This window comes from Clinocottus analis, unplaced genomic scaffold (assembly GCF_023055335.1).
Source record: "Clinocottus analis isolate CAN_PGR_092001 unplaced genomic scaffold, fCliAna1.0.p SCAF_11, whole genome shotgun sequence".
Taxonomy (NCBI): domain Eukaryota; kingdom Metazoa; phylum Chordata; class Actinopteri; order Perciformes; family Cottidae; genus Clinocottus; species Clinocottus analis.
Window position 1 is genome coordinate 10,467,051 of NW_027175832.1, and position 19,003 is coordinate 10,486,053.

General features: G+C 41.3%; 1 protein-coding gene across 1 annotated transcript; it reads left to right on the top strand.

The window, feature by feature from the left end:
• The first annotated feature begins 446 nt into the window (after nt 1–446).
• On the top strand, nt 447–18,171 carry dpydb (dihydropyrimidine dehydrogenase b). The gene is made up of 25 exons (XM_068600480.1): nt 447–476; nt 4,921–5,031; nt 5,174–5,256; nt 5,987–6,074; nt 6,231–6,392; nt 6,886–7,082; nt 7,248–7,329; nt 7,618–7,705; nt 8,515–8,622; nt 9,066–9,235; nt 9,352–9,562; nt 10,335–10,519; nt 10,625–10,840; nt 10,992–11,156; nt 11,928–11,996; nt 12,111–12,194; nt 12,616–12,736; nt 13,108–13,227; nt 14,252–14,394; nt 14,821–14,875; nt 15,449–15,570; nt 15,692–15,838; nt 16,001–16,063; nt 17,845–17,922; nt 18,007–18,171. Exons 1-25 carry the CDS (start codon nt 447–449, stop codon nt 18,169–18,171), a joined length of 3,063 nt encoding a protein of 1,020 aa, XP_068456581.1.
• Nucleotides 18,172–19,003: the final 832 nt, after the last annotated feature.

The following is a 19,003-nucleotide window of genomic DNA, read 5'->3' on the forward strand; positions in this document are numbered from 1 at the left end:
TATAGTTGCATCTCTTCCTTACATACAAGGTAGGGAAAAGTGAAGGAGTTTGAAGTCAAATTTTAAAACTTAAATGCATACACGAGGTTGGAGTTTGAACCTTACAGGTTACTGTGGTTATTGTTTGATCTGTCTAGAGGCATGCCTGGCATCCAGCTGTGCTGAACTTTCACCCCTTCGAGAGCAATAGCATTCTGTCAATCAACCTTAACAGATTTGTCGGGGGAAAGACAACATTATCTCCCTTTCACCGGTCAACTGTTGTTGAACTGTAAGTGAGAGGAGTGGGCCTGATAAGGACGATCAGCTTTACTTTCAGGACACGGCTTTACGTTGGAGCAGAGCAGTCCCTGACAGTGCTTCGGACCTCTGATCCGAAGCATAAAGCAACAAGAGCCTCCAGAAGATCTTCAGAAAGCTTTGAATCCTCCAAAATAAGACGAATCATGTTGAGTAAAGACCTTCCAGACATCGAGGTAAATTATTGTGTGTGTATTTGTGTCTCGTTTTACCTCAACTGTTAACCGTAATACTGCATATCTGCTGGGAAATAACCTTGTGATTGTAGGGGAGGCTGGAAACGGTTGCGTTACCTCTCTGCTAATTGTATATGACATATCTTACACAATAGTATTTCAAATGGAAGTAGTCAGATGTGGCAACTGACCCTTGCAACATCACAATCAGGGACATATCAAAAATATACACACAATTTCATTAACATGCTTTTTTTTCTTTAAAAGTGTTATAAGTAATGTTTTACAATAATAGTATCGTGTTATTTAAAGAATTATTAATATTTACCACATAACTTAAGTATAAATAACACAGGCCTGCCATGAGTCAATGTATAGATGTTACAGATACCAGTGCTTCTGTCTGTGGTCTGCACCTGTTTGAGAATATCATGGTAGCACAAAGTCATGAATTAATTGTTCATCAATTTAATAACCTTTACACAAGTGTACAAATAAGTACAGATAAGACACTTTTTATTTAGGTATGGGGTTTAGCCTCCCCCACTTTAGGCTGAACACTAATCTGAGGCCTCATTGCCTTTTGAAAACTCCTAAAGCCTCACATTACTTGCCAAAACATCACAGTTTGATCAAAAAGTACAGACAGACAGACGAGACAAGGACAGACAAGGTCAGACAAGACAGACGAAATTCAGCTCACTCACAAAGAATACAACTCAGCCAGAAAAACAGTTGTATCATATTGTCTGAGGCTCTAGAGGCAGTTTTTCAAAGCTAATTTAAAAAAAATAAAATTTAAAAAAAACCCTGTAATGTCATAAAGGTGACCTCGGTTAGGCTTAAAGCTAATTAAACAGAAAGCCTGTTACAAACTGGATGTGTGCGGTTGGAAAGAAGCAGGGATTTAAAAGGCAGAAAGGGAAAACAAAAGAAAAATTTAAGTTGCATTATGGGAAATTTTAGGATCCGGTATCAAGGGAATAAAAAGTTTAGATATCTCAGCCTCTGAATGGGAGCAGTTGACTACTTTGAAATAAACTGAAATGCCTAAGAAAATACCTAAAAAGTCCTTTTAACATAATTTTAGCAAATTGCATACAGCACACTGTTATGTTCCAAGCTCGGTGGGTAATATGTGTGAAGCTGTAAAGCTAACTAATGTTTAAAGGAACGAGAGGCAGAGGCAATAGGGAACGATCACTTCCTGTTAGTGACCACTCTATTGCCAATAAACAAATAGAGTTGTCAAATATCAGTAATTCTTGACAGGTTGAACATTCAAAACTGACCTTGGACCTGTACAGTCTAAAACGCACCACTAAGATAAACAGCAGGACCTGCATACACTTGTCACACTGTTTTTTCTTAACCCTATGAACCCCAATATACATTGTGCAGCACAACAGTTATATTGCCATGAAGCATTATAAAGTGTTACATAAAGTTACATTTTATTGGTAATTTACAATGGAATTTACAGCATTTTTCCAGGTGCCCAATGCTGGGGAGGAATGAGGCTCCACACACTATACAAGTGAAACTACCGACCTTTTTAGAACATCTACTCATAGCCTCTCTTGGCCTGTCCTCTCGGCTCTGTGCAAACAGCCTGCAGTTCAGCAGCCCGTAGTTCAGTCACAGTGTCACTGAGTGTTTGTCACGTGACTGTTGGTCTATGCTGAGTTATGTGATACAAGTATTGATAGTCAGAAAAGGAAACGAAGTAAAGGCAAAGGGCCGTGGGTTGGGTGTGAAACCCTGATTGTTTTGTACAGTAACTCCACACAGCAATGTCAAAGATAATGGCTACTTTATCGACACAGGAAACCCAAGGGTGGCACTGGAGCGCTTGATTGGAACACAAACAATCTGGCAGAGGACAAGTGCAAGTGAGGGGACTTAAGTAGTGAGGGACTAACGAGGGAATGAGCGACAGGTGACGGGCATGAGGACCAGGTGAAGGGAATGAGGGCTAATGAGGAGGTAGTGACCGACAGAGTGAAGGGGGTGTGGAGCAGGATCTGAAATGACGTGGGGTAATTAGTGACGAACACAAACACACAGAATTAACAACAATCAGGACGTGGAGCTGAACTGTTACAGTATCCTTACAGAAGTGTGTGCATCGGTTTAATTAGGAACAATTTTGAAGGACACTTGTAGAATAAAGTGAATTTAATGAAATTCATATTTTTTATCTTCAATTTTCATTGTGTTCGTCACACAATGATAGATGGTGTAATTTTACCATTTTGTTTTTCAAGGAAACATGCTTTTAAAACCGTCTTTTTGTGGTTTCAGAGGGTTAAGCAGCCAGTGAGGATAAAAAAAACAATGAATAATTCCACGAATAGTCTTTATATGGCCTTTTATGTGTTCTGTACAATCTGTATGACAGTGATTTGCAGTCAGGTGGGCTTGCACGTGTATAGATGGGGCAATAGTTTCAACTCTATATGTTTTGAAACTGAGATGGGTTGAGCAAACAATAATGTCATAACTGGCAGATAACGTAACAGCTTTACAAATTATTACAAACTTCCCCTACATGGGTTGAAAGTGTAAAGAAACCTGGTTAGAAATTGACAATAAATTGTTAAGATCTGCCTCCTTATCTGACTGGTCGGGTTAAGCTGATCCTATTGAACTACAAGACGTTTGACTTTTCATTTCTTAATTTGTCGTATTTTCTGTTGTAACAAGACATCATATATACCTTCATCTCTGCTCTTATGTATTCATAGAACAGTCTGCTGTAAGCTCAGTCCACTGACCGCCATTATCTTATCATTTTGACCCCAACCATCCAAGAAAGCAAGCAAACTTCCTAGAACTCTTCATAGTTTCAGTGGTTTCGTCTGCTGTGTGTGTGTGTGTGTGTGTGTGTGTGTGTGTGTGTGCATGTGTGTGTGTGTGTGTGTGTGTGTGTGTGTGTGTGTGTGTGTGTGTGTTCTATAAAGACAGATAACAGTAATGGTTTATGAGTAACAGGTTGAAAGCAACATTAAGAGTTTCCTTTTATGATCCACGATTTTAAAGCATTTGGGTTTGCAAAATGATGCAATTTATAAAATTTGGAAACCCTAGTAAAAATGAGCTACGTTTCACATTATTACCGCGCAGGTCTTGGCAAACTTTTAGAAAAGCTTGGAAAAAATGCTGACATTGTACGTCGAACTTTTTTGGTTTCTAAATAAATTTGACAAAAACTTTAACAAACTTTTTCAGGTTGAGTGCTTAATAGTCAAAACAAAGAAACCATGATTCTCTTTGTGTCAGTCAGTCTTAAACATGGGGTACATCCCAAGTCTCTAAATTGTCGTTTCCTCGCTCCTCGCTTGAACCGAAAGTGGTTTTGCGCCGCCATATTGAAGGCCGTCCCAAAGCTCTTATTCGCCTCAGAGGAGCGAGGAGGGAAATCGGAGGAGCCATGATCGAGGTGCCCCGAGCACAGGCTTTCAGGAAGTGTTTTAACGCTCGACATGCCCCTCAATCTTCATCTGTTATTTGATTGGATGCTGCAGCTCAGCGAACTATTTGCTGGAGTTTCATACAAGAGTAAAGACGATCACAGAATAAACTCAAGTTATATATTTTAGTGTTTTCTTATTCACCATCTGGTTAAAATATGTGTTAATTCATTGTACGTCTGAACTAAATAAGGACCACAAATTATTTTCTTCAAAAATTTGATCTGTTGTTTCCCTCAATAACTTTAATTATGTAATTAAAATCAGAGAGCTGGAGAGAGGAAACACTTTTACAAAATGTATGGCGATTTTATAATGTCACAATTAGAATTTCAAAACATACCGACGTAAATAATTAATAAATAAGAGCATTCCGCTGGTTATTGATCCTGAGTATCAGCAGGACACTGAACACAACACAGTATATAAATACTCGACGCAGGTTGTTTAACAGGTAACAGACTATAGAGAAAACATCTCCACCTTGACACAGACGATAACTGTAACTTTATTTATGTAAGTTGTAGTTTAAAACCATTAAATCAACTGAAAACATACAATCATTTTTGATCAATATTTTTATAAGTGTTTTTTTATTGGAATGTTTGCTAAAAACTGTCCGGACCAGAAAACAACTCCATTACTCTGATCAAGTTTACAGACACAAACTCTGTCAGCTGTTAAAGCCGACACACAGCTGATCAGCTGTGTTCAGCTGTCAGTCGGCTGCAGTCATCAGAAACCGACATCACTTCACGGGACGCTTCAGAGGAAAGGACGTCTCATGTCTCTTAAAACATGTTTCCTTGCATCTTCTCTCCTCATTTGGTTTCCTTGCGTCTCTCCATGCATCCCTGGTGTGCGGGACTAAGACGCAAGGAAGGGATACAACTGAAGGAAACGGGGATGCATTTTAGAGACTTGGGATGCACCCCCAGATGTGATAATGTACTTCCCTTCATTTGGTACAGAGCATCCTGGCTCTGAATCCCAGGGTGAAGACTCATACTCAGGTCATGTCCACGGCGAACAAGAAGAAAGAAAAGAAACACTGGAAGAGAAACCCAGAAAAGAATTGTGATGTAAGATACACACACACGCACACGCACACAACTAGTCGAAAGTATTTATTCAATATTGGCTTCTTATGCCCCTATTTTTTCTCTCTCTTCTTTTCACTGCTTCCTACCCAATTTTCATCGCTCTATGTCCTCCTCTCTTCAGTCTTGTGTGAAGTTGGAGAACAACTTTGACGACATCAAACACACCACGCTGAGCGAGCGCGGCGCTCTACGGGAAGCACTGAGGTGAGAATGAAATACTTTTAACTAACATCCAATCTCACAAACTCACTCTCATTTAGCAGACTAATGATTCTCCACAAGGATGAGCAGTTTGGTCATCAGTTCCTCCACCTAAAGGTAAATAAGATAATAGCACATCAGTTTAAACCTGCAGATGAGGACGCATTGGTGTTGCCTCCTATAGGCAAAAAGACTGCAGTTTTACCACCTGTGCCGCCTGCAGGCAATGATCCGAGGGATGCTCTGTCGATTCGTCCCCCAATTTGGTCAGAATTAAAAGATGTATATGTAACAATACTATATATACCTATTGGATGGATTGCAGAAAATGTTCCTCTGACATTTATGATTCCGATTGATGATGGTAAGATTTTATTTTCATTATGGTCATTTGGTCAACATTTTAGTTTTCAGTGAAATACATCTTCAGCTATTGGATGCATGAGCTCTGGTTCACACATTCATGTCTCCCTCAAGATGAATTGTAATCACTGATATGTTCCTTTGACTCTTTCCTCTTGCAGTAACTCTTGCTTTTACAGCATTGTCCTTTATGACCAAACACCTGCAAACCCCTTGATTGCGAGCATGTTAGCATGCTGACGTCAGCATTTAACTCAACGCATCGCTAACAAAGTGGATGTTGTTGACTTCACATTAGTGTGATGCTTGGTGCTTTCTTAAACAACAACAACAACAACAACTGTCAAATTAAAGTAAAATCTGTCTTTAGGTGTCTAAAATGTGCGGATGCGCCCTGCCAGAAGAGCTGCCCTACTAACCTGGACATAAAGTCTTTTATTACTAGCATCTCTAATAAGGTAATGCAAAATATATACACACAGTATGCATGCACAAAGTCATTTTTGAATGCCAGTTCCATGCTGTGGAAGATGTCTCCAAACAAGATGCTAAAGAACAAACAATGAATGACGGATTCTAACGTCATGATTTTATTGTTATTGTCTGTGTACTAGAACTACTATGGGTCAGCGCGGGCCATCCTTTCTGACAACCCCCTGGGTTTGACCTGTGGAATGGTGTGTCCCACGTCGGAGCTGTGTGTGGGGGGCTGCAACTTATATGCTTCTGAAGAGGGACCCATTAACATTGGGGGGCTTCAGCAGTTTGCTACAGAGGTACAACATTTTAAAGCTGTCAAGTTTTCTGCATAAAACCATCAGCAGACGTAACCTTAGAGTCTGAAAAGCAAAGTGCAGAACCTTCATTCAAATGAAAATGAAATCCATAAATAAGTTTGTTTGACCCATCCGTCCTCCAACACGGACTTTGCCACTCTTTATACTACGTCATCTGACAAACCTCCTCTCCCATCAAAATGATTACAGCCACTAGAGGTGTTAATAAATGTAGCCTAATAATACATGTAAAAAGGGTTTGTTATAATTTGCTTGTGCAAAAGACAATGGGGATGCTTTTTGGGGGGAGGATATCCTCAAATTAGGCATCATCACTTCATTGCCAATTGTGGCCAAAGTGGCCACTGTTCAGCAAAAGCTACATAGGCTCGCTTTAAAGTCAGTCGTTTCTAGTGTTACAGTACGAACAGTATGATAATTGGTTTGATAAGTGTATTATTCTAAATATGGGGGTGTGTCATTTTCTTCCCAGGTATTTAGCAAGATGGGCATCCCTCAGATCAGGAATCCTGAACTCCCGGCAGCCAATGAGATGCCAGAGTCTTACCACTCCCCTATAGCTCTGATTGGTTGTGGCCCATCGTCAGTCAGCTGTGCCTCCTTCCTGGCCCGTCTTGGATATGATAATCTTACCATATTTGAGAAACAGAAGTATATTGGAGGGCTGAGGTAATGAATCATGTGTGATGTATGTGTATGTATGTGTGAGTGAATTCAGACCTGTTTAAAATAATCTCAACCAGAAAGCAAGCTAGACTCACTGACACTGCTTGGAAGGAGAATTAGACAATGTCAAACAAGGCAGAAAAAGAAAATGTGTTTTCCTCCATGCAGCACATCAGAGATCCCTCAGTTCCGGCTTCCCTATGAGGTGGTCCAGTTTGAAATAGAACTGATGAAGGACTTGGGAGTGAAGGTGTGACTCGTAGAAACTCTTTTTATACACACATATTTTGTATGTGCCTTTAGCGTCCATTCTGTAAAATGATGACATTTCTTAATAATCTTAATGGAGTCAGTGTGAACTAAGATTATGATACCAAACCGTTAAAATATATTGTCAGTCCTATATTGAATAAAAAATAGACAAAGATAAAATAATTAGAGTTGACTCGTGATTTTGGATATTTCTGAACATTAATGTAATGATGATCATTTTGATTCCGACACAGTGTTGTTAAATATGTGTTTGTGTTTATGTCAGGTGGTGTGTGAGAAGGGTCTAGGTGTTGATGAAATGACGTTGACGTCCCTAAAAGAGGAAGGATTTAAGGCTGTTTTCATTGGGATTGGTGAGTGGTCTTCTTTGCGTTTGACCCAATGGATGTGCATTTTAAACATTCATCTATTGGGTTTTTACTAAACTCTACTGGGGTCTTGTTCACAAGTGAGGGTAAGGTGGAGATCGACAGGCGGATCGGTGTGTCTGTAGCGTTAAAACAGGCGCTGCACCGGTCCGTCTTGGTAAAGAAGGAGCTGAGCCGGAACTCGAAGGTCTCCATTTATTGGTTGGTCTACGTTCCAACCCTCACCTAATGTCACAAACTCTGGGCGACCGAAAGAACGAGGTCGCAGATACAAGTGTCCAAAATGAGCTTCCTCCAATGGGTGGCCGGGCTCAACCTTAGAGATAGGGTAAGGAGCTCGAACTTCAGGAGGGAGCTCGGAGTCGAGCTGCTACTCAAAAGGAGTCAGCGGAAGTGGTTAGGGGGTCTAATCAGAATGCCTCCTGGACGCTTCCATTAGAGGTTTTCCAGGCATGTCCAACTGTTAGGAGGCCCCGGGGGAAGACCCAGGACACACTGGAGGGATTACATCTCCCGGCTGGCCTGGGAACGCATTGGGGCCCCCCAGGATGAGCTGGGGGTATTACGAGTGAGAGGGAAGCCTGGGTCGGCCTGCTGGGCATGCTGCCACCGCGACCCAACCCGGATAAGCGAATGAAAATTAATGGATGGATGGATCTAATGGGTTTTTACACCTTTTAATCCATCCAACCGTTGCACACATACTGTGTGGAATGTCTGGACTGCTCAACTGACAATCATATATGTTCAAACGGTTTGACTCTTTTTCATCCAATGTATCTGTGTGTCTCCAGGTCTTCCTCAGGCCAACAGAGCTCATATCTTCCAGGGTTTAACTATGGACCAAGGCTTCTTCACGTCGAAAGACTTTCTGCCCATGGTGGCCTCTGCCAGCAAGAAAGGTACTGTGGTGAACAAACACACATCACTGTACTTCTATCTTTGTGAGGACCCTCATCTACATAATGCATTCCCTAGCTCCTTACCCCAGCCTTAACCATCATAACTTAAGAGCTGACTCCAACCTTTAGCCTGAACCTATTTCTAGCCTGAACCTTGAAAGCACATCCTCACCCTCAAACAGGCCTATGAGGATGTGAGGAATTGGCTATAATGTCCTCACTTTCCAAAAATGTACAAAAAAGTACAAGAACACATATACATAAAGCATGAACGTAAGATACATTGACCATTTAGAGGAAATATACAACACACACAACTTAACTAACAAACATGTGGGTATAATGAGGAACAGGTAGTGTTGAAAAATAAAAGGTGAAAGGCAAATTTGCGTGTCAGTAACTGTCTCACATTACCATGTCTGTCTCCGTCTCACTCTGTCTAGGTATGTGTCATTGTCGCTCCTCTCTGCCAGAGTTAAGAGGTATAGTGATAGTTTTGGGGGCTGGCGACACCGCATTTGACTGCGCCACCTCGGCTCTTCGCTGCGGAGCCAAGAGAGTCTATGTCTGCTTCAGGAAGGGATTCACTAACATCAGGGCTGTTCCCGAGGAGGTACAAATGAGGGATGGATGGATGGATGGATGGATGGATGGATGGATGGATATATCTATATATATGCAGATACAAAGATAAAGAATGCTAAACATATGTTTGTCTTTCCCTGTCAGATGGAGTTGGCTAAGGAGGAGCAGTGTGAGTTCTTACCCTTCCTGTCTCCTCGTGAGGTCATAATGAAGAACGGTCGGGTTGCCGGGTTACAGTTCTGTCGCACCGAGAAGACTGAGGAAGGTGATTGGCTGGAAGATGAAGATCAAGTGGTCAGGCTGAAGGCTGATTACATCATCAGTGCCTTTGGGTCCATGCTCAACGAGCCGCAAGGTAATTGACCATCAGCTGGACTAGCTGACTAACAATCAGCCTCTTTGCTTGTTTTTGTATTTTCAAATGTATTGCATTTGTATTTTGATAAATATACTACAATTATTATGGGTATTTGAAGGCTAATTTTTACTACAGCTGATTTGCATATCATCTGAACTTAAATGATTTTTTTAAGGAAAAAACGACTAGGAAAAAGGTCCCAAAAATGTTTTAAATATATAGTTGCATCGTTACATAACAGCTTTGAGATTGTCTGAATTGTAGGAGTTGTTACTGAGTGACGCTGTAGCTAAATGCAGAACAGTAAAGCTACTTGAAGAAACTTACATTTTGCGATTGTTGCACTCCCTGTGGACAAAAGCCATAGTGTTTCCCTGCACCAAACTCCCTTTAGAAAACCTCTCATTTTACTGCAGCGAGGGTCTGATAGTCTGCCCCCACCATCTTGGTTCTGGTTCTCCCCTGCTGAAAGCGACCTGGGTCGGTCCATGCTGGAGACCCCCCTGGAGTCTGAGCTGAAGGCGTTTCTGGTGACCCTACAGGATTAATGGCACCGATGACAGGCATCAAGATTAACTACATAAAAATAGCCAATCTTCTCGCTGATGGTCTCCTTTACTGATAATGTCATCAAGAGGCATCGGTATTAAACTGAGACTGAACCATGACTAGTTTAAAATTCCTCATTGTAACCTTCAGGTCGTGATAACGTGTTTTCATACATAATCAAATCCACCTGATGTGTGTGTTTGTGTGTGTCTGCATGTAGTAAGTGACGCCATGGCTCCTCTGAAGATGAACCGCTGGGGTACTCCAGAGGTAAACACTGACACCATGCAGACCAGTGAGCCATGGGTGTTTGCAGGAGGAGACATCGCTGGTTTGGCAAACACCACAGTGGAATCGGTGAACGATGGCAAACAGGCCTCATGGCACATTCACAGATACATGCAGGTAAATTGGTCTCAGCCTGAAGCCTGCACTCCTCCACCCCCCAGTTAGTTACTGAACTAACACATCGGCTGTCACATATTTGTTACGTCTCCCTTCCTCCTGCAGTCTCTGCATGGACAGAGAGTGGACCCAGTGCCGAAGCTGCCGCTGTTCTACAGCGCTATTGATCAGGTGGACATCAGTGTTGAGGTGTGTGGAATAAAGTTTCCCAATCCGTTCGGTCTGGCGTCTGCTCCTCCCACCACCAGCACTGCCATGATCAGGAGAGCGTTTGAGCAAGGATGGGGCTTCGCTCTGACCAAGACGTTTGGACTGAATAAGGTACATGTGTGCGTCTGTCTGTGTCTGTCTGTAGCTTTTGTTGCATGAAATGCTCTACAGGTAATACGTCAGCATTAATGGAAGCACGCATATCCTTGCATGACATGGAGCAGGATTTTGAGTCCATTTCCCGGTGAATCTATGTCTGCAGGATCTGGTGACCAATGTGTCTCCTCGCATTGTGCGCGGCACCACCTCAAGCCACATGTATGGACCGGGTCAGGGCTCCTTCCTCAACATCGAGCTCATCAGCGAGAAGACGGCAGCCTACTGGTGTCAGTCAGTCACAGAGCTGAAGAGGGACTTCCCCAAAAACGTAAGGTTCCCTGTCACATCATGGACAGAGTTCTGACTGTCCTTCTCTGAGAAACATGAGAAGCGTTATTAACACCAGGCAGATGTGTTCTCATTGCAGATCAAGTTATAACTGTCGTGCTGACTGTCTGTGTTTGTTTGAGTGTTAAAGCTAGGGCTGGTAAATCTTGAGAGAAACCAGTGAGAATACGCTACATTTTAAATGGTAAATTGATTTAACATTACATGACATCATGCACACCCATTCATACACTGATGGGAGGAGATAAGGTGCCACCTGCCCATCAGGACTATCTAACATCCACACACCGAAAGCACAGCTACTAGAGCTATTTTGAGTTTAAGGGTCAACATGGACTAGCGAGCCGAGGAACAAACCGCAGATCCTATGATTGAAGGATGTCCCTGCTCACCACTGAGCCACAGTTGTCCAAAAAACTACTCCTTTCCAAGAAAAGGTCCAAAAGTCGCTAAATCTAAGTTGCTATGTCAGCAACACTATCCCATCCCTCCAAAGCCACGCCACCATAAATGACCAACATAAAAGTAAACAACAAACATGACTATTGTTAGTACTCCCGGCTGTTAAGCTAGCATTTAAGCTTCTGGAAGCTGATGGACAGCTCATCCAATTAATACATTTGGGCTGAATTAAATGATTGGATGTGCTTATTACAGTCCTGCGACTGATGTTTTAACTTTTTCGTCAAAGCATTTGAGTAATTGCTGTTGGGATATGATGAAAACAAACCTTCTCCCCGTCGCCCGGCAGGTGGTGATCTCCAGTATAATGTGCAGCTACAACAAGGAAGACTGGACGGAGCTAGCCGTGATGGCACAGGTGAGGAAAACCACAAGCGGTCACAGAATCTATTGTGTAGTTATTGTGTGCACACAGAGGTTGCATGCAAGTGTGGTTCGTGTTGGTCTGAAATGGAACTGTGTGTGTGTTTAGGATTCAGGAGCAGATGCATTAGAGCTCAACCTGTCTTGTCCTCATGGGATGGGCGAGAGAGGCATGGGACTGGCCTGTGGACAGGTACACACACACACACACACACACACACACACAGTACATTTTTTTTACATTTTACATACATTTTAGATTGATTAACTGTGACGAACAAACTATGGTTTAGAGTTGGTCAGATTTGGTCAATAACTATTTGGTGTGAAGGATATTGCTGGAATTTTCATTGAAGAGAACAGAAACAGAAGTAAACAATTGCATTCATCTTTGTTTCATTCAATTTTTGGCATTTATCCTTGAACAGATTAAGGATAAGTATAGGCACACAGATTTACCCATCGTAAAAATACCATTCCTTCAGTTTTTTGCCATATTTTGAAGGATGCCATCAAGTCTAATCTTTAAAAAATTTAGAATTTGATATGCTGGATAATTTGTGTATTATTATTATTATTGACATGTGTCTGTTTGTATGTGTTCGTGTGATTAGGACCCGGTGTTGGTGCGTAACATCTGTCGCTGGGTGCGACAAGCCATTTCCATTCCGTTCTTTGCCAAACTGACACCAAACGTTACCAACATTGTCGACATCGCCAAGGCTGCACACGAAGGTGGAGACACGTCATCGTGCTCATTTCTTCTTTCCTCCCCTTCCTTTCTGCTACGGCTTTTCCTTACATCCAATTATATATATATATATATATATATATATATATATATATATATATATATATATATATATATATATATATATATAGAGAGAGAGAGAGAGAGAGAGAGAGAGAGAGAGAGAGAGAGAGAGAGAGAGAGAGAGAGAGATATCTATATCTATATAGATATAGACATAGATATAGATATATCTATATCTATATAGATATAGATAGATAGATAGATAGATAAATAGATAGATAGATAGATAGATAGATAGAGCAAATAAGGATTTGTGATGAATGTCTATGATTGTTGTTGTTGCGCTGTATAGGTGGAGCAGATGGAGTAACAGCCACCAACACAGTGTCGGGTATGATGGGACTGAAGGCTGACGGCTCCCCCTGGCCGAGTGTTGGAAAGGACCAACGCACCACGTATGGAGGGGTCTCTGGTGAGGAAACGCACCAGCATACAAACATCAACTGTAAAGCTATTATACAAAGATACTTGTAGAGAATACGAGCTCCACCTCTAATACATCTTCAAAAAATTACAGATTAAAAAGAGAAAATGAAAGCAAGGAACTGTGTTTTCTATATTTAGGGGGATCTTTTGACAGAAATTAAATATACTATTCATAAGTATGTTTTCTTTTGTATATAATCATCGGAAAAATTGATACCCACATACCTTTTGCGGACAGTAGCCCGGAACAGACAAACCAAACACTGGTTTCAGAGATGGTACTTTGCATTTTCATAATTCCTTTTAGTCCTATTCAGACCAAAAACCTGTTGTTGTCTAAATTAATATTACAACAACAAATATTTAGAAGATTATCCTGACATTAAAACCAAAATCCCGTGCCAATTTGTCTCCACCTGTTTCACAGATTAAAACATAAATGTATTTAAGGAGATTGGTCTGCCTGAACCTTTTCTTCACCTGTCCTTTAAATCATAAACAGGAGAGAAACAACATGAATCCGATTTAGAAAATGGATCACCAGCTGAGTGGCACTCATATATATACAAACTCAATTTACTGAGGAAAACTGGTGAAGTCCATCTTTAAGGGAAAATAGATGAATACAGATGGACAACGAACACACACCAATAAACATACATACTAGTCTATACAGTGAAGGGAGGGGCTTCTGCCTCATAACCAGGCGGCAACCTCCGGTTCTGCCGAGAGAAGCCGAAGCGGAAGTGTTTTAAAACTTGCATTCTCTCTGATGTCCAGCAGGGGGCAACTCCTGTGGTTGTAGAGAATTACTTTATTTCTCTCTTGATTTAATCCCTCAGTAAACTTTGTAAACATGAATTTGTTTCAATCTCTCTTACTTTGAGTGTGCCGTATACTGTAATCAAACTTTTTACATGTATGATTTGTAAGACAACAGCATTCTCCTAAATGCCCTGGGGCGACACATGACGCACACATGAACAAGCTCTTTATATGAACATCAACAGGTAATGCCATCAGACCCATTGCTCTCAGAGCAGTGTCCGCCATCGCCAGAGCCATTCCTGGTTTCCCAGTTCTGGCCACCGGAGGCATCGACTCCGCAGAGAGTGGACTGCAGTTTCTCCACGCCGGGGCCTCAGTGTTACAGGTGATATATTACTGTGACCCCCACCGGGGTGAGACTGCAAAAGTTTAATAACATATTGAGAAATCGATGAATACATGTTTTGATTTTTTAAAGACTGTAATCAGAATTGCCTGTGGATTACCTTTAATTACTTGTACTGCGTATGTGTTCCTGTTCTCCTACATTGCTGTTTTTTTGTCTAAATATGAATGAATATGAATATTTGTATCTGTATATGTTTTATCCAGTAATGCACTTCTTTCACCCCTGGCATTAAGTCCTAAACAAGCTCAGTTTTTTAAATAATTTATTCATTAAATTTCACAACGCGAGGGTCAGAGGCAGCAGTCTTTGACAAAAATGTACAAATTGCAGTTATTTGAAGCAAAATGAAATCCCACTTTATTTGGTTCTGATGATGTTTTTGTTTGTCTTCCGGTCTCTCAGGTGTGCAGTGCGGTCCAGAACCAGGACTTCACAGTGATTGAGGATTACTGTGTGGGTATGTCAACGTGTTTCTGTATTCATATTCATTGTCATTGGTGAAAATACACATTGGACCCTGAAACAAGGAATGATCCATGATGACGAACACCACTAGATGTATTTTATGATGTCATGAACTGTTTTATTCTCTCAGCGTCGGCGTGAGCCTTGACCGCAGACATTGCATTCTTTGGTTATTTTGTGCGTCCATCCCATTTTCATGAACGTTACATCCGTAGGTTTTTTTTGCCATAATTCCAGAATCATACGCTAGTTTTGACAGTTTCACACAGATGTAGTTATTCTGTGTTATTTGTTGTATCATTATATTATTATATAATATTGTACCTAGCTTAGCTCAACAGGATGTACATGAGGGTGTTTTGAACTGAAGTCTGTATCAATATGACAGATTGAAAACCTCCTCACTTATGTTTGGATTGAGGTCTGAGGAGTTCTGCAAACACACCTTAAGTATGTTCTCCTGATCTAACCACCGACCTGAAGATGATCCTGTCTGTCCAGATGCTTCTGCTTTTGGGTATTTAAACTGCATGACGAGACCCTCGTGGTGGATATGTGTGTTTAGGTCTGAAGACCTTGTTGTACCTGAAGAGCTTGGAGCTGAAGGACTGGGATGGCCAGTCCCCTCCTACAGAGAGACATCAGAAGGGGAAACCAGTTCCCCGACTGGAGGACCTGGTGGGAAAGGTACCACCACTTACTACCAATACGACTAATACAGCATGAGTATATTAATTACATTCGTATATTACTACTGACATTGCCATCATAAGTCTGTGTTTGTGCATGTGTGTGTGTGTGTGTGTAGAGCCTCCCTAGCTTTGGGCCGTACCTCCAGCAGAGGACGGACGCCATCGCAGATTACAAGAAAAAGCTCAGAAACGTAGAAACAGATTTCAAGGATTCTGACGTCAGCCGGGTCAAGACGCCCAAAGGAACTGTCCCTGCGGTCAAGGTGCGACACCCTGTGCACACACACTACTCCTTCAGATGTATTACTGTTGTATTATTGTGCTATGGCCTGTGAAATATGTTTCTAACCATGGATACTTTGTGTGTGTGTGTGTGTGTGTGTGTGTGTGTGTGTGTGTGTGTGTGTGTGTGTGTGTGTTTGTAGGACGTGATAGCTAGAGCGCTGCGCCACATCGGAGCATACCGGGACCTTAGCAACATGGAGCAGGTACACTTCTTTTCTCACATACTATTGCCATGTTATATTTCAATAATTGGACATATTAAGTGAGGTTGTTGCAGCTAAAATTAACAGAAGTCCAAAGATTGTGGGAGGCAATCCCTTTTTTTCCAACATCTTGGCATAACACAAACTTCTCATGATAATTAAAGGCTAAATGAGTGAGGTATTAACGTAGTAATCAAGTATAGACAGCAGAGTAAAGGAAGCCTCGACCAGAGATTACAATACAATTGAATGTCCCTACTTCAAATATTTGCAAGTGAGAAGTTGTATTGTCAAAAGCCTAATATACCCATAATGAATCACTGATTGGGCCAACCAGGAACAGGCCCACGGGCCCAAAGTGTCAGGAAGATCTTTGACTCCTTGACATATGTAATGTAATCCCCACGTATCAACTAGGAAGAGACTCAAAATGGTGGGAGTGCAAAGTGATGACATAGTTTTGCAGGGAGGTATCACATGCAATGTATAATATACTGAACATAACATTTACCTCTGCACCGTAGATTCTTCATATTAGACATGTATAAATCGATCTATTATCTATAACCGCTTTTATTTTTCAGGGAACTGGGTAGACATACATTATATCCAGTTGATACAATTATTTTCAAAAACAAAAAGAAAGAACTTATTTGCTGTTAATGTTAAAACCTCCTCGTTATATCAGGGAACATGTACCTAGACTGCATGTAGGTCATAAGCTCAGGGAGACGCCTTACTGCCTCTCAACAGAGAGAATCACTTCTCTCCGTTGAGATCCTTAACTCTATACAAGAAACTTTATAGAAATATAGAAATGCCTGCAACGCTTAAAGGGACTGAGAAAACCAGTAGTGTTGAGGTGATGAGAGGCCAGGTATAAACAGAAAGGACAAGATCACCTTTTTTGCTCACCTCCACCCGACATTATGATCATATCACCCCGGTCCTCCACAACCTCCACTGGCTCCCCGTTATGTACAGGATAGACTACAAACTGCTACTCATGACCTACAAATCCCTAAACAACCACGCCCCTCCCTACCTTGCTGACCTCCTCCCCCTCCACGCCCCAACCCGTTGCCTCAGGTCCGCCGGTACAACCACTCTAAAGACCATCAGGACTAAGCGCTGGACCTGGGGCGACAGGGCCTTCTCAGCTGCTGCACCCCCCCTCTGGAAAACCCTCCCCATCCAAATCTGTCAGGCTCCCACCCTGCCATCATTCGAACAAGCCCTCAAAACACACCTCTTTCAACTTGCTTTCACCTGATAAACCTCTGCACCTGCCCTCCACTCTGCCCCACGCAGCCTCTTCTGTTTACTTCTCATTATTTCTTTATTACCTTAAATATTTTGTTGTTTGTTTTTGTTTGCTCGTCTTCACGTTCGTGTTCTGTTGCGTCTGTTATTGTCTATTGTGTAAAGCGTCTTTGTGTACTATGAAAAGCGCTAGATAAGTTGAAACTATTATTATTATTTTTTTTAAAAATCTATTTATACCTTTTTTTTTGCTATTTTTTTGTTATTATAATTTTTTACATTTGATTTATTTACCTTTTCTGCTACAATATTGTTTTGTCAAGTATGTTTTTCAATGCTGTGTTTCATATCTATACAGTATATGCCTTCCATGGATAAACAATCAGTGCTGTACGTTTGACACAAAGAAATTCAACGGATGTTCGTTCATATAAAGGCTCAGAGATAATTACTGTGAAATGAATTGACCACATTGATCATAATCATGACCCCCCCACCCATCCCTCTCGTGTGCTCAGGTCCAGGCTGTGATAGATGAAGAGATGTGTATCAATTGTGGAAAGTGTTACATGACATGTAACGACTCTGGATACCAGGTATGTCCGTCCGTCTGTCACACGTCGATAGTTGTCTTTTTCCCTGTGTTGAAGACTCATTCCTCTCGCTTGCTGTCCTCACAGGCAATAACCTTCGACCCAGAGACCCACCTCCCCAGGGTGACGGACAGCTGCACGGGCTGCACTCTCTGCCTCAGCGTCTGTCCCATCATAGACTGCATCAAGATGGTTACCATGACAAAACCCTATGTACCCAAGAGAGGTGTGCCCGTCAGTCCTATGAGCTGAATGGAGAGACAAACCCACACGGGACAACTATTTTATAACGGTAATCAGATATTATTAAGTTGTGTTTCACGATGAGATGTTGCTGCCGCATGAGGTTTGATTAATTTGTTGTGTCCCATGTGTGTCACTTGAAAGAAATCAAAAAGTGATATCAAAATGACATTGTATGTGTTTATCTGCTTGATAGAGAGTAATAGGTTGAGTTCATGAGAAATGACCATTTTAAAAACTGCCAACCTTTTTTAGATCAGGATTCACAATTCATCAAAAATAAATATGTCCATGATTTAATTGTAATTTTGACACAAAAATTCAGTGTGAATTCAGCTTTATTGTTATCCCGCTGTAAACACTTTATGTCTAATGACACAATTTCAAATTAAATGTGCACATATGTACTGAATGTTAATGTATTCATGTAAAAATAAATCTTTGATATGGTCTGTGATTGAAACAAAAGTTTTATGATGGAGCAAAGCAGCTGTACACTGGAGCACAAAACTAACATACACACATTGTATGTACTGTTACATACCTCAACAATCTTGGATTAAATGGAGCGCAAAAGGAATCTCATAGACTTAGTTGTTATATTGTACTGGTCTGTCGGATGTGCCACGATTACAGGAGACAGTGGAATAGTCAGATATTTACCTTGATTAAAAATGCACAATGTCCCTGTGGGGAAATATCTGAATGTAAACTAAATTACATAAATTACATGAATTACATTTCACTGACGCTTTTATCCAGAGCGATTTACATCATAGACACAGCAACGGGGAGCAATTCAGGGTTAAGTGATAAGTGGTCAAAACTGAACACACTGTTT